At 42.2% G+C, this 16912-nt stretch overlaps 1 protein-coding gene across 1 annotated transcript in view; it reads left to right on the top strand.

The window, feature by feature from the left end:
* The window catches only part of ass1 (argininosuccinate synthase 1), a 32518-nt gene extending 16114 nt beyond the window's left edge, over window positions 1–16404 (top strand). The window contains exons 10-15 of the mRNA XM_042221697.1: window positions 3499–3583; window positions 6477–6541; window positions 9187–9318; window positions 11600–11756; window positions 15873–15938; window positions 16031–16404. Of these exons, the coding sequence (XP_042077631.1) occupies window positions 3499–3583; window positions 6477–6541; window positions 9187–9318; window positions 11600–11756; window positions 15873–15938; window positions 16031–16079 (554 nt within the window). The 3' untranslated portion in view covers window positions 16080–16404. The remainder of the gene's footprint in view (window positions 1–3498; window positions 3584–6476; window positions 6542–9186; window positions 9319–11599; window positions 11757–15872; window positions 15939–16030) is intronic.
* Window positions 16405–16912: the final 508 nt, after the last annotated feature.

Below are 16912 nucleotides of genomic sequence, written 5' to 3'. Positions count from 1 at the left end.
CTTTACACAGTACTGTTCATGTATATGATGGATGAGTTTTATAGAACTTTCCAAAACACAGAGTAAAAAGTCCTTCACAGTTTGAATGAAAGCTACACATTAAAGATACGTATACATGTTCCAAGATACAGACAAATAATTAAACATGGAGTCACGTATTCATTCCAACATACACACAACCAGATGTAAACGATGGTTCAGAGTAAAGAGAAAAAGATTAAGGGAAAGATAACCTGTAAAAATTAGTTTTCAGCAGCCGTTTAAAGCAAATCACAGATTTGGCCGGCCTGACAGGCTGAAGGAGGCTTTTCCAAAGTTTGAGCACCGCAGTCTCAAAAGCAGTCTCGCCTCTGACTCTAAAGTAAGAGGGTGGAACAGTTAGGAGACCTTGATTCAGCCATTTGAGAAGTCTGCTGAAGCGATGATGTCTCAGTAGCTCTAATAAAAGAAACAGGGGCCTGTCCATGTAGAGCTTCATATGTTAATAAATTTCACTGGGAACCAGTGAAGGGAAGAAAGAAGGTCTGTAATGTGTGAGAATATGCGTTCAGCACTAAACGGAGACTGGCTAAGGAGGACTGAGAGATGCACATCAAGAGCGAGTAAGAGTAATCGAGGGAGGAGAAGATTAAAGAGTGAACTAAAAGTTCAAGATGACTGAAGGACAGTGAAGGCTCGATTTTTGTGATACTTCGGAGGTGAAACCTTTATCATGCGAATTGAAAACAGACAATTCAATTGACCTCTTGCCATGTATTTGATGAATAATTGAAGAATGGATGTGGTGATAGAGGACCTGCACAGGGTTGGTGTGACAGATGAGCCACTGTGGTGACCTCTAAGAAGGAGGTGAATTATATGGAGGATAATCACGCAGTGTTTTTAGTGTCATTTCTTTGGCCTCTGCCTTACTTTGTGTTGCTCCATCAAACCTGGAGACATTCTGTTGCATGTCATGCATAAACATTCAAAAAATGTGTTAAATGTAAACATTTCGGAGCTTCTGTTAATCATCGTTAAGAGGTCGCGTCCACTATCACTCACTGTCCACTGCAGGCCGTACCTCATCTTGTTACTTAACACTGATGGTTACAGCTGTAGGGCTACAGATCTGAGGCTGACTCAGCTGCACTTTATCAGCATTTCTGACCACCCAGTCTTATCCCTAACCCCTCACAGCATTACTTGGTCCCAATCTGCCATGTTTGACCCGGGGGCACACACACAGGCCGGAAGCATTAACTCCAGCTAATACATTGAGCCCTGAGGGGCCAGGGGAACGCTCATTAGATATATTGCTACGAGGCTCAGGGTGAGTAGTAGAAAGTGTCACATGTTTGTGCAAAAAGAAAACGGCAAGACACATCCAAGCCTGGGGCAAATGGCACAGATGTCCCTTCATCGTGGTTCCTCGGTGGAGGTTGAACTACGGCAACATCAATAGGCTGAGGAGACACTAGCGCCTCTGATTGAACAGACTTAGTGGGCAGCTTTACGAGCTATAAGCTATAAGGGTAATTTAAGGGAAGTTCAAAAGTTTAGCAGGAAATTTTAAAGAGCAAATGAAAATGCCTTTCAGTGGATCCGCAACGAAAATGGATACCCCGATCTCTCTTTACCAGTTTCCCCCAAAGAAATGTTTAACTCCGAAACAAGTTGCTCGGCGTCGGTTATCTGGAGATGCTTTTGTAAAACAGCGATGCTCTAGTAAAAGCCCGGTCTGGTTTCGCGGGCCCTTTGCATGCCTGTGCTCCATTTTCACACATATTCTCTGTGCCTTTTATTGAGCGCTCTATGACAAAAGCTGTTTTAGTTGTCCACACAAAGGCCCAAGCCTACTCCTCCCTCTGAGCACAAGATCAGCACAAGAATGTTTCATTTCATTCCCCCTCCCACCTTTTCATCCCTGCCTTTCTCACCAACGTTTTCTCACTGATTAAAAAAGAATATTTAACGACAGGAACCTTTCTACCCCCGTCAAACGCTCCGTTCCCCCAATCCTCTCCCCTTTTTTTAAGTGAAAAAAAAAAAATCATCCCTCCCTCCTTTCTTGCCAAAGAGGTAAGTAGGAAAAAGAGACACAGAGGAAAAATGTAAAGCAGTAATTTTTCCTACAACTGTGTCTGCGCTCCCATTGTCTGCACTGTTAGGCCACAAAAAAAGAAAAGAAACTGAAGAAAGGGGATCATGAGTGGAAAAATACCCCCTCGGTAAATGATAGAACCCAGAACAGCGCAAGGACGAAAAGAGCCGACCCCTGCACTCCCACGTTCAGACGCTCAGCTAATTTATTTAAACTTTTAATCTAATTATTAAATACCTAGGAGAGGGCACGTTTTAAAAAACACACTGCCCTCTCCTGCTTTCACTCTTTTTTCTTCTTCCCCTTCTTCTTCTTCTTCGTCTTCTTCTTCGTCTTCCATGGGAGCCACCATGATTCCCGCGATATGAGAATGGGCTGTCAACAAAGCCCTTGTCTAAAAAAAATTAGCCAAGTCCCTCACATGTCAGTCCCATTAGAGCTTAGCAAACGCTAGCTGAAAAGCAGAGAAGTGCTGCTCTTCTCTTCAAAGCTGTTTGACTGACAACTGCAAGCACGCTCAAGTGTGTGTAGGCCACGGGATGGACAGCGCAGCGGATTTCGTCCTGCTTCCTCCTTGCGTAGTCTTAAAAAGGATATATACACCCCCCCTCCTTCCACCTCCACCTTTGGCCTGCGTTGCTTTATCGAAGGCCACGAATAAGCAGGTCTATGACAGTGATTGATGCGCACTTGGGTTAAGTGTGCGGAGAGATCGTGGGCGTCTAAAGAGCAATAGGAAGATGAGTGCAGGTGCTTTAGCTTCCAGCACATGCGCAAAACACACACAAGAAGTGAGAAGGAAAAAAACCTCTGAGCTGAAGAGAGTATGGGTAACAAAGCTGTGTGTGTAATTGAATTAGGTAAAGCCAGCCCACAATTTCACAGCTTTCAAATGAGAAGGGCCTTTGAATTTATTAGCCCTTCTCTCCATCTCCTTTTGTAATGGCTTTCACTTTTAGCTGGAGACTATTTATTTGACTGGCTGAGATAATAAGCGCTTGTCAGCAGATTTGATAAACTCTGCTTTGTTTTTGTTTTTTTATATATCTGTTCAGTGAAAATTAATAATTTGTTTTTTAAGCCATTTGTCCAAAACATTTTTTTTAAACTAGACTGTGAAAGTAAACTTTATAACTCTTTGATTCTTTGATGTGTTTCTTGTGTTTTTGAGCATTACATTAATTTATCAGCTGCCTGCTTTGCTGTAGTTCTTTGTTGTATCAGAAAAACAGAGAACTTGGATATCAGCCTATAGATAAAATGTTGTCCTGTTTGAATCTCAGATGTAAGAAAGCACGATGTAGAGGATGGATAATGGCCTGCATCAAAGCTATTTTAGTTACTATTTATGATTCTGTTTCTATGTTGGTGTTAAAAAAAATCTTTTTTTCTAAATCAGTATTTTATTCCTGCAGGTGTTCCTGTCAAGGTGACCAATATGAACGATGGTATTTCCAAAAACACAGCACTGGATGTCTTCTCTTACCTCAATGAGATCGGGTAAGCATTTTTCTGTGGCTTCAAAACAACACGCACCTTCTGTGTACGCCTGTAAGTAAGCCTCTCTATCAGGATCGTGTCCCCAGAGGTGGAGCAGTGGTTAAGTTTACCACCTCTAGAATGATGTCTGTCGCTGCTGGCCCTGGGATCAACTTCCACCAGTTTTCCCTCCTGCGTTTCTCTTCCAGCCTTGTTTCCTCTCTCTGCTTTCCAACTGTCAGCGTAAATGAGAAATACTGAAGGTGAACCAGGCGACACCACAGAACAAACTGTTTTCCTCTGCTGCTTTTGGGTTTCAAGGTGTTTCCTGTGATTTTTATTTTACACACACTTTTTTTTCTTTAATTCTTAACTTCAGACCTTCAGACTGTTACAGATTATCTATCGTTTACATAATCTATAATGAAGTTGTACAAACTGCTACTGTTACTAATGCAGCACATTTCTATTGAGTTTAAGCACTCAGATTGTTTTCTTATTACAAAAGATTTTTAAGATGACACACACACACACACACACACACACACACACACACACACACACACTCTCTGATTAATACATCAGGGGCAACTCTGGAGTTCAGTATCTTTCCTGATGATGCTCAAGATGCAAACTGAAGGAGCCAGAGAGCAAACCACGTCTCTGATCAGTGGAGGACATGCTCTACCAAGCAAATGCATCATTGTGCGAACAGTGCCCCAAATCTGTAGCCAGATGCTACAGATGTGTGCTTTTATTAAACTTGTGCAATGATGTTGATGATGCATTCCTATGATTGCATGATTGGTGTGTATCTACCCAAGATATTTTGGGTTTATTTGAATTCTTACTGCTCTTTGACACAAGCACCCCAAAACAATAGCTGTATGGGCCACATTCAGGTGTCATTTTCCTGTAGTTGCTGTAGAAGCTGTTCATTCAGTATTAAGTAGCTGCGAGCCAAAGGGTCTTCAAGAATCACTTGTAGTAATTTATCGATCTCTAAATAAAAGAGTTTAACTTCAGGCAAAATAAACATTTATGTGTTATTCAAATGTTTTATGCCTCCACATTTGTAGTATAATTCTGATAAAGTCACAGCAGGCGGACATTGTGCCAGACACAACCCTGGTTTCTGGAGCTCTATTAGCCCTCTGTCCTCTAATAGGATTCCACTGGAATGTTCCAGATTTTGGAGAATTTTGAAGGAAAAGGGAAATCTGATAACAGTTAAAAACACCTAAGTGTCAAGTGTTAATTTAAAGATCATGAGTAGGTCTTTTAAACTATACCATTTAATATTTCTACATTTCATTATCTGTTTCTTATTATCTCTTTCTCCGCCTCCTCTCTTTCATCTGCCTCAGTCATCATTGCTCTCTCTCCTCCCTCATTCTCTTTCTCATCACCTTCAGCCTCAGCCAAGACTCCTGAACTCAAGTCAGGGGTCTAACAAAAGAAAATGTGGGTAAACATGCTTATTTATTACTGGTACTGCCATAGTTAGTTATTGCAGATCCGACATGCAACCCTCGGACTGGAGACTTCCAGGTAATGTTAGGCTCGAGTATTTTAAAAATCGCCCATTCCTTCTTTTTTTTTTTTTTTTTTTTTTTTGGCCTGTCCCGTTTGGCTCTTTTGCCATCAGAATTGTTGTCTAAAGGCAAAGAAAGATCCCAACGGATTTACTTTACCAAACTGACCATCCCAGCCTTGCCGTAATGGTCCATTTGATTCACCTTTTATTGTTTATTTTATTTTCACTTAAAAAGGAAAAAAAATCGCCCATTCCTTCTGACAAATAGCTTGGTTGCATTCTCACATCATATCAGAGTTTGTTCACTAAGTGTGTGAGCCACTTCAAAGAAAGTTTCTCTAACAGCAGCTAATGGCAGCGCTCACTGATAGAAAAGTTCAGCATAACTTCAAAAACTCACCTCAGCATTGCTGTCATCAGAGAGAAGTGGGATTCACTGTTTTACAGCCTCATTCAGAGTAAACAGGCGTGGACACCTGGTACAATACAAGCTGAGGTGAACAAACGACAGGCTGTATTCACTACAGATGAACTCCAGCTAAAATGTATGAGGTGACTCGGGCAGGTAAAAATGTAAAATATTTCAAAATATTTTTATTTCTGATTTATTGCTAAGTGTTGATATTATTCAAACAATGTTAAAATTATACTATCCCCACAAGCTGCATGTCTTTGGACGAGTGGGAGGAAGCCGGAGTACCCGGAGGAGAATCCACGCAAACACGGGGAGAACATGCAAACTCCACACAGAAAGACCCCGGCCTGATGGTGGAATTGAACTCAGGACCTTCTTGCTGTGCAGCAACAGTGCTAACCACCTGCCACCGTGCTGCCGGTGGGATAGTATAATTGGATAATCAAATCCACTAGGTGTGAACTGTGCGAGTGAATGTGAGTGCGAATGGTTGTCTGTCTCTGTGTGTTGGCCCTGCGACAGACTGGCGACCTGTCCAGGGTGTACCCCGCCTCTCGCCCTATGACAGCTGGGATAGGCTCCAGCGCCCCCCGCGACCCTGAAAAGGATAAGCGGACGCGAATGGATGGATGGATGGATGGATGGATGGATGTTAAAATATATAGTTTGCACAAATATGTTTGAGCTGGAGAAACATGCTGGCCGCCCGTGGCCATTGTTAAGGAATGCATAGCAGCTGGCTGAGCATGTTATTCGTGGACTTTTATAGGCAAAAAAGTGTAACACACATTTTCAATCAACAATTTCCACCTGTTTTCTGCAGTGAGGCCCAGAATGTCACACAGATTGAATAGAAGGGAATTTCAAGGTCAACAAATTAGGGAATTGGCGGAGCACTTCTTCCTTTTTGATGATCTAAATAATTTAGGAGTTTATCCAACAGTCTTGTCTTTATCTCTTAGGGGAAAACACGGAGTGGGCCGGATAGACATTGTTGAGAACCGTTTCATCGGCATGAAGTCCCGAGGTAAGACTTAAAAATGTTTTGTTCTTCTTTGTCTCTTTTTTTGTGCCAGATTCACCATTCCTGACTTACTTGAGCAATAATATCCACTGTAAATGCAGTAAGGTGCATATATTTGCACTTACTCTGAACTGCCTCATAGTATTTTAATTTTACATGCACTGAAAGCCTTCCTTTCAACATCCAGAGCTTTCATCCAATTTGCAGTTATTTTACATGAATGCTTCAAGTGTCACCTCTGCTGTTCTACTTCCATAAAAGTGGGCCGGGTGGCGAGCACACTTCTTAAGAGAAATGTTTTTCCTGTGGTTCACCTGGAATCATAGACTCCAAAGTTGCTTCCATTCACTTATGCATGCACACATACAGAAAACACACACCGTGAAGAGGAAAGGTGCACACGCTCCAGTGGATACACACAAATGCACAGTCGATCACGTATCTGCGCACACATCGCTCTAGGATGGTTTTTTTTGTCTCTTTATCTTCAGCATCAGCAGGCAACTTGAAAAGCTCCTTTGTTAGGTCTCTACATGTATTACCACAGCAAATATACAGGGCCAGCGAGCAGCCCTGGCCTTGCGAGATACGCTTACACAAACTGTCCTCTTCCTCCCCGACACTATGTGCTATGATTGGCAAATTGACTGGCCAACAAACTGTGGCTGTGGCGCCACTTGGCAGGTAGAAATTGGAAAATGGGAAGCCCACTTTTCTCTCCCCTCGACTGAACAAAAGATCAAAGCTGTTTCCTACACTGAAGCAATAGGAAGAGGTGGAGCAAGAGGTGCCCGAGTGGTTGAATAACTACCATCAAGTGTTCACGTTGCTGTCCTCGGAAACGGCACTCGTGTTAGCACAATAGAAGATGGGAGGAATTGAACGGGGACATGTCATTTGTGTTGGGTCATATTTATTTGTGTGGGGTCAGGGAGGCGGCAAGGATTGAAATGGTTTGTCAAGAATCTTGTCACTGTGCTACAAAGCATTCAGCAGCCTGTGTGCCAGACTAACATTTCCCTCCTGTCAAAACACTGTCAGACCTCTGACCAGTGCACCCATGATGGCCTCAGCAAAAAGCAGTCGGAAATGGCCTCATCTTTTGATGAGCGGGCTGCCTCGTCAAAAACTGCTGTCAGACATCAAGATGCTGGCTCTAAAAATACTTATAAAAGTCTTTTTTTTTTTAATGTCTTCATCTAAAGAGTCCCACCAATAATTAACCAGCTCATCTTGATCTAGAACAGGGGTGGGCAACTCCAGGCCTCGAGGGCCGGTGTCCTGCAGGTTTTAGATATCACCCTGGGTCAACACACCTGAATCAAATGATTAGTTTGTTACCAAGCCTCTGGTGAATTTCAGGACATGTTGAGGAGGTCACCCCTGATCTAGAAGATATTTAACTTTATTCGCTTGCTTGCGCTACCTGTTTATGCTTAGCTAACAGTTTGCCTGAAGGGTCAAAGAGGATCAGCTTAAAAAGAATAAATTCCTGTCCTGAACCCCTGCAGGCCTGCAGCCATGGTTAGCATACCTGCACTGACTGTATAAACCTCAAAGCCACTGGATTTTCTTTCTTTAAGCCTAACTAAACTGCCACTGTTGGGGCTTAACCAGATAGCGTTTCATTGTTTCCTACTCTCCGTGAAGCTAGTTCTGTTTTCGGAGCACTTAAGCCGAGTTTTGTTCGGGGGCAGTTTTAACTCATTTATCTGATCGAGCCTAGAATGGAAATGTCTTTACGTGCCCTCCGTGGCCCAGGATCTCCAAAAAGCCACAAGCCGCTCTTGCGGCAGCCTTTTTGAGGCTTTAAACAATTAGCGGCGTCACTAATGCTTTGTTTTTTTACCTGCACAAAATAAATGCTTCTCAGATCAGAGGTCTTTAGGCTTGTACAGATTCGGATTCAGACACTCAGGAGTTTGGAAGAGTTTAAGTTGCATTCATCTGTTAAACTTTAGGAAAGAGCTTTGAAGCCAGAAGCACATCACACAAACTGTAGTGAAGTGTCTGTTAGGCAGCGTTGCTCCAATCGAAAGTGCGCTTGCCATTCAAATTGACAAAAGACACGTGGAACCTTGTATTGAATGAAAAAACTGCGTTCACAGTTTCTCAAAATTTCAGCTCGCTCCAAAATTGATGGCACTGGTAGAGCTTTTTTTTTCTTCCTACGGTCAGATCTTGTAGCAGTTTCCTGCCTGCCCTCCTTTTGTTTTACCTGACATTTAAGTGACAGCTTCATTTCTCCTGTCATCTACCTCATCTTTTCTCCCTCCCTGTCCAGAGGGGGTAAATTGCAGGGTAGTCAGAGCCGTGGTCCAGACTCCGGGCTGGCAGGGGCCTCCTAACCTGTCACAGGCTGATCCATGTTTTGTGAGCACTGTGAAGGCCTGTCTGTCAGATGGCTGATGTAGCTGTTTGGCTGCAGTTAGTTCAAATGAACAGACCTTGTAGTTTATGTTGCTATGAATGGCCTGTGAAGATTATGCCTTGGAAGTAATTATGTGCACTATCCCAGTGCCTCTAAAAATATGATATTCATGAGCAGTCAGGCTTGTAAAGGTGCCAGCACTCTCATCTAAAACCCAGCTGAAGTCTTTTGTGCAAGTTTGACTTTGTTTTGTTGATTTTTGCTTTGGTTTGTTTAGGGATATATGAAACCCCAGGAGGTACAGTTCTGTTGAAGGCCCACTTAGACATTGAGACCTTTACCATGGACAAAGAGGTGCGGAGGATCAAACAGGGGCTTGGTATCAAGTTCTCTGAACTTGTGTACAATGGTGAGTGCCCAAAATATCTCATCTTAATTATGTTGTTTCCTCTTATTCTGTTTTTCTCCTGTGCAGTTCCTGCAAGAAAGAAGCAAACACGCTCAGTGCATCCGTACACTGCTGTGTGTTCAGTGTGTTTACACGTGTGTGTCGAGCTTTTCTCGGCTCAGGTGTCCTAATCCTCCCTTCTGCTCACTCTTCACCTTCATCCACATAATAGGATCAGTGCCATTACAGACTGACTACTAGGTTGCTTCAGTTATACCCTCCAGAGGCAGGAAACACACACACACACACACACACACAAAGGTGATACTTTGAGGAGGAGGGCAGAGATTAAACCCATTGTGGGTTTAAATCATTAATAACTCTGCAGATAGCAGACGGCTGGTAGTGGGGCTTATGTTAACAATCCACCTGTTCAGCATCTGTTTTTTTGCAATATTTACCTAAACAGTGTTTTATAGGAGAAGACACATTTGACACTAAACGACTGATTAGCGGTCAAATAAATGCTTAGTTGATTAAAATGAATCTAAATCCGCTTGCAGGGGTTTAAAGAAAGCCCAAATCTTAAAGCATCACTTTCACATCACTTTTGAAAGCAAAAGACCAAAATGACGGATTTTTCTTTGATTGACGATTTAAAATAATAATTCGTGTAATCTTCTCAAACAACCACTTAACAGAGCCATGCTGGCATCTAGAAGCAGCTAACACGAAGATCAAAAAAGAAAGGAATGATTGTCTTTGAACATGGCCAGATGATGAGGTGGAGGTCAGCCTCTGGTGAGAGAAGGACCCCTGCTGAGTGGGGTGTGACTGACCTCTGAACATATATAGACGTGTGCCTCGCCCATCTGTCTTAGTGACTGCTGATCCAGCTCATCAAAATTGGAGAAAAGAAAGGGGGAAAGGATCTTTACCTGAGACAGAAACGAGACCAGAGCAGAGAAAGAATTGTATCTCATAAAAGAGCGAACAGTCAGATCTGTGTGGCCATCCGTACTTGTATTCAATAAATAAGGAAAATACAGTGGAAAGATTTTAAGCAGTTTAGATGTTAAATTGTTATTCATGTGCCCAAACGTATCCATTACAAGGCGTCCTGATTCCAGGTGTTTGGCTTTACATGAAAACAAAGAAGCAACAGTGACGACTAAAGTCCCCAGAAAAACAAGTTGTTTAGACCAACGTGCCTCCCAAGTGTCTTTGAAAAACCATGTGCAGGTGAACTGTGAAGATGGATTTTTAACACTGCATTAAAGTAAATAAGAAACAAAAAGTCAAAAGCTTCCAGGTTTTATTATAGCACTTATGCAGATCTTGGGCTATGTGATCAATATAAAAGTCAGCAACACAAGCACTTTTCCACAGTCGTGTAAGCAACAGGTAAGATCTTAAGAGTACAATAGTTTCTTTTTCTATAGTGTCCATAAAACAGGTGGACATGGCAACCATGATGATATTCAGTGGCTATTTTGGAACTAATATGAAGCCTTGAACTTCATTTATTATGGATGAAAAGCTAAATAACCAGCTAACGCTAACTAAGCTTGGTTTGCAAGGTGCATCCGTTCACTATGCGAGTGCCTCACATAAACCCTGATATCTTGTAGTTGGTTCCAATTAGCTTACAAATAAAGTTCACAAAGTTGAAAATCCTTCCATTAAAACACTTCAAAGATAATCTAAGGGTCCACTGACTCCAGTTAGCAGAGGTGAAGCTTAGCAGATGGTCTGCATCCACCTGTCATTCAAAGCATCCACATAGAAAGACACTAGAAGGAGAGGGAACCGTTAGTGATGTGAAGCGGGCGGGTCCTGATTAAACCTTTTCCCATTTTTGAAGGGACTGTTTAAAGTGATGACTGATAGAAGTGAAACGTACTGCTGACGTGCTAACTAAGCTACAGGGTGACCTTGAATAACCAATCATGACCAGCTGGCAGCTGTAAAGTGACAGCAATATGTCACTGCTTTATATGTGGATGGGCATCTATAATGCATCATTTTAAGCCTTGTTACCATTAATACTGGCAAGTTATTAAAATATTATCTATGAACTACTTATAAATAGGCTGTACACATGTTTAATTATTCTCTAAATATGGGATCTTTGATTGGGACTCTATGGGGATTGACTCATTTTTGTGTGGATGCCTCAAGTGGTCATTCGAGGAACTGCAGGGTTTTTTTGTTTCTTGTTTTTCAGCCCTGGTTTTGTCTTATCTCTCCATCTGCCTGGACTATAATAAAAACAACTCCTAAACCAACCCTTGCATTACAGGTTTCTGGTACAGTCCAGAGTGTGATTTTGTGCGACACTGCATCGCCAAGTCCCAGGAGAACGTGGAGGGCAAAGTGCAGCTGTCTGTCTTCAAGGGTCAGGTCTACATCCTGGGACGAGAGTCACCCAAGTCCCTGTACAACGAGGAGCTAGTCAGGTAAGCAGAGGATGAAATACAAAAAAGTGCATATGTGTGTGTGTGGTTGTAAGACAGAAGTGACAGCTGCGTGTGGTGCTGCTCTGGTGCATCCACATGTTCACCAGTCGGCCTGTTATTAGGTCACTTTGACAAAGCTCTCTGATGATCTCCACATCAGCATACTTAACTGACCCTGCCTCACAAAGACATCAGAGAAGTGTCAGACTCAGTTCCTGCAGGGCAGACCTCAACACCCCCCTCCGCCCCGGCCTCTTAGCTGTGGTAACAGTGGGTTTGTTCAGGAGGGTGACCCCTAATGCCCTCTGGGCAGGCTCAGCACTGACCAAAGTGAAAACCTCCTCCATATGTCTCTCCATCTCCACGTCAGTCACACACACACCAGTTGTACCCTAAAGTCAGAGAGCTAATGGTGTTTTCAGCCAGACGAGAGAGGTGATTTCACTCGGCTTTTAAGAGGAAAGCACCAGCATGTCATGCTAGTTAAGCAGGTCAGAAAGAGAGACATTAAAAACATGCCTCACACAGTCAGCCATTCAGTTCCTTAGACTGGTTTGGCAAGCGAAACAGCCAGTTTAAAAAAAGGAGAAAAAATCAATACGGTGAGTGTACATTTTGTCCTGTGAGAGAGGGGGAGATAAACAGAGATTATACTGTACTCAGACCAGGCACGCAGCCAGCTTTAGTAACCCATACTGGCTTGTTTCAGTTTAGTTTTTTTTACTAATATTCAGTTTTTGCTAAACTTTCAACTCGTTTTAGATAAATTATAACTCCTCATTCCTTTAAACAGACAATTTGCTGTATGGTTTTAGTTGATGAACGCTTGTGTTTTGATACGAGGCTTCATTTTATAGAGTCACATTTCTCAGCAGGGATGATACGTCTGTGTGACTCAGTGTTGTGTTGCACCATCGCAAAGTCCTCGGGGCCACTGACAGATGGGCCAGTGGTTCCACATAAAGGGGCTCTTTAGAAACATCAGCCCCCCAAAAAACTCTCACATTAGTCTCAAATTTAGTCACTCACACTGACACACGGCTTTATTTCTTACCCACGGAGAGCAGGTTTTTCTTGATAAGGTGTTGTCTTTTCAGGTAAACACGCGCCTGTGACTACAGACCTGTCGCCCTACATGCTAAACCTGAGAATAAATGCTTGAATTTACGAGACCAAGCCGACTCTCAGGTGCCTTTCAGCAGTTAAAAGCAAAAAGATATTCAGTTTCATATATACTTTTCTTTGTTGATCGTATACAACAAAGAAAAGTATGAAATTCTTTATATGTGGCAACGTGAAACCAACAAATGTTTGGGTTTTTACTAAAGTCTTAAGTAAGATGATGAAGTTATAAAGAAAATAGTCGTAATAGTTACAAAATTGATTTTGTTCATCTTCTGGCCTCTTCTATTTGTACCGCACCAGTGCTCAGTTTCTGAAACTAGTGTTAGCATTAACATTTAACAACAATGAGGAAAACATGTCATACATTGCAATTTTTTAAAGATCATAGATCTCACTGCATTTTATAAGATCTGTGTTTGAGATACAGAATGTGCATATATAGAATAAAGACACTATTTCAGAGGTGCTCCTGGTGAGCTTTTGCTTTCGGTATGTAATTTTGCCTCAAAGTAAGAAAATAAAAACTCAGTGATACACCTGAAACAGGAATACGCTTTTATTTTTTCTGTAGTTATCGATAGCTTTCTCCAGGTAGCTGAGATGGTGGGACACCGGTATAACCAGAGTAGCTGTGAAAGCTACCCAGTAAAAGAAAAGGAGCAAAAAGGGATAGTGACAGAAGCTAAAACCAAGAGTGAAACTTAGAAGGGGATTTGCTCAATGAAAAGAGCTCCAGGACTTGGGAAGGTTCAGAAGTTTCAGCTGGAATTATATCTACTAAATCAGTTAGCAACAAAGCCTAACAGCCTAATACAAAAGGGGCTTTAAAATGGAGGCAGAGGGTTAGGGTGCAGGGGGGAAGTTGTCTATTGGCACTTTAGAAGAAACTTTATTGGATTATTCTTTAATCGAGAACAATGGATAAAACAAACTGAATGAAAACTTGATCTATTTCGGGAAAATGCAGTGAACCAGAACTTTCTTAAGTGCTTTCTATTGTACAATAAAATGCATAAAATCCCCTAAAAATAAGTGTTAATACACACTCATTGGCTACTTTAGTAAGTATTGCAGCACTGGGTTGGACCCCCTTTGCCTTAATCTTTTATGGCACAGATTCAGCAAGGTGCTGAAAACATACTCCTCAGAGGTTTTGGTCCGAATCGACATGACAGCTTCACACAGTCGATGCAGATTTGTCAGCTTTACATCCATGATGAGATGATATCCTGTTCCAGCACATCCAAAAAGTGCTCTACTGGATTGTGCAGACCATTTGAGTACAGTGAACTCATTGTCATGTTCAAGAAACCATCCTGCTGGAAGGAGCGATCAAAGGACAGGCACACAGTGGTCCTAAAGGGATGGACGTGGTCAGAAACAATACTCAGGCAGGCCCCAAAGTGTGCTAAGAAAATATCAAACACACCAACAGGCTGAACTATTGATACAAGGCAGGATGGATCCATGCTTTCATGTTATTTACGTGAAATTCAGACCACGCCATCTGAATGCTACAACACAAATCGAGACTCGTCAGATCAGGCAATGTTTTTCCAGTCTTCTCCTGTCCAATTTTGATGCCTTGACCATGTCTACATGCCTAATCGCGTTGACTTGCTGTCATAATATTGGCTGATTAGATTTTGCTTTAAAAGCAATTAACCGAGCGTTCCTAACAAAGTGGCCATGCCAGACTTGTTGGAATGTTTTCCAGTTTCTACAAAACATGTAAAACTACTTAACAACACATTTTTATAGATGTAATATGTCATCGATATACAAACGAGTACTTACTTGTGTATTAGATGACAAGCTTATTGTGAATTACTTCTTCGTTGCCACTGACAGATGGACGTACCTGACAGCGATACACCTGGAAGCAGCAATCTCATACACACACACTCTCACTTATTTGCCACTACATGAAAACCTGTCAAAATCACACACACACACACACACATAGAGACCAGATTAGGCATGAAACCCCCGCTGACATCCTGTTGGCTCTCCACAGGCAACAGTAAACGGCGTCATTAACACAGTGGTAATACAGCCCTTCGCCGCACCCATCTGAGACAGAAATGTCACCCTCCTCGCTCTCAGCAGTCTCCGCTCTCAATTAGACTGCAGGGTTTCTTAAAGGAATACACAATCACATGCTTGCAGACACACAGGCACAAAGTGCTGTATTCTTTGTGGCCACTCACTCATAATGGTGTTCAGGTGCTGGGCAGGGAGCCTTGTATTGAGAGTTGATGATTTAGTTGTCGGCCTTTCTTTTTATAGTGTTTATCCTATCATTTGTTGGCAATTTCCTCTTTTGCTAAGTGCTTTTGAAGAATGAGTGCAAGCTGTACACCGGGAGTTGGGGGTGTCATAGAAGGAGAGGACTCAGTAAGGGAGTGTATTAAACACTGCAGGTAGAAACTGCTGTAATTACACAGCACACGGGCACTCTTTGTGAGACACAGTAAGAAGAGATGACTACACAACAAGCAGCCTCGACAACATGGGACAACGCACCGCCGCAAGTTATAGATTTACTACTTTTTCACAAGAAGTGGATAAACTGGAAGACAGACAGCAGATTACAAAATCATCTCAACACTTAGCTCACAGTTGATATGATGGGATTGTTTGTAAATGGGTTATGTGCGTCTTTTGTGTTCTTGTATGCGTGAGCGTGTTTTCATTCTGCTGTATTGATGCGCTTTCATTCGGGACAAGCAACTAAAGAAGAGCATTCAGAGGAAAATCAATTGGGACACTGTTTCAAAAGATTATCAATGATCCAGTTATCCCAGCGGTTGATGAGGCTCTGTCTCTCTTTATGTTCACGCCAGTGACGGCGAACACTTCAATCAGTTTGTTACCCCACTGTCCTCTAACGTTTGCCTTCAGTGTTTGGTCCCTCCTTAACTGATCCCAGATTTGAAGATTGCTCCCTGTTGGCTCACCTGCTTCTTTTCTGACTTCTTTTTGTTTCAGCATGGACGTGCAGGGAGACTACGACCCGTGTGATGCCTCTGGATTCATCAGGATTAATGCCGTCAGGTTAGCGTTCGCCTTAAAACCAAAGAGTGACTGTTTATTAAAGCCAGCTCACACCTATGCTTCATCCTTCTTTGTATATTTTTCTACCACAGGTTAAGGGAACACCACCGCTTGCAGGGTTTGTCCAGCACCAAGCAGTAGTTGGTGTCAGTTGTGGAACAACACCTTCTTTTCTTGTTTTCTCTCTCCATGACATATTACAAACCAACAAATTTTAGTCTTTGTGCCTCTAGTATCTACCTTATGCCTTATCATGTAGTGTTGGTTGTATTAGCACAATAGGAAGCACATCATTTTCATAGTTGAAAGCACGTAACAGCAGGATTGGCTCACTCCAAAATATGAACTGTGGATAAACTCTTGATATGTATTTCTTAGTATTTGGTTCCCTGGAATTTTCTATTCTTGGCATCATTATTTTAATACCATGAACTGTTTGTATTCAAATAAAAAGGGGTGAAATTTCCTTTTTCTTTGTTTCTCTTCCACTTTTTGGTGTTTCATTATAAAAAGCACAAGTCATTTATGTCTTTGGCAGACTGTGTATTTGTTTTTTTGTTTTAATGCATGCCTGTTTAAGTCTTGGGGCCACACTCTGTGCCCCGAGGAAGCCGTGTCATATTTTACAATATGCAGATGTAAGGGGAGCGCTGCAGAAGTGAGCATAATGGTTCAGTGATGGACACTGAAGTGGAAGCAATGAGGTCATTTCTGAGCTCAAATGGCACAAGTCAGATGGAAGGAAAACCAATTGGACGTGATACATATGTATATTCGCCAAGCATGGCGTCCCCACGCTTACAGGACAGAGGCAGGAGGGGGTATTGTAAGGTTCACTTACAGCTTTTTTTCTTTTCTTTTTTTAAATTGGAAGGTGGTACATTGGTTAGCACTGTTGCCTAATAGAAAGAAGCTCCTGAGATCAAATCTAATCTGGGGCCTTACTACGTGGAGTTTGCAGGTTCCCCTTGTGC

This window comes from Haplochromis burtoni, unplaced genomic scaffold (genome assembly GCF_018398535.1).
Source record: "Haplochromis burtoni strain Fernald_Lab_line unplaced genomic scaffold, NCSU_Asbu1 Contig_72, whole genome shotgun sequence".
NCBI classification, from domain to species: Eukaryota; Metazoa; Chordata; class Actinopteri; order Cichliformes; family Cichlidae; genus Haplochromis; species Haplochromis burtoni.
Note: the sequence above shows the minus strand (reverse complement) of the source record. Positions and strands in the feature narration are given on the sequence as shown.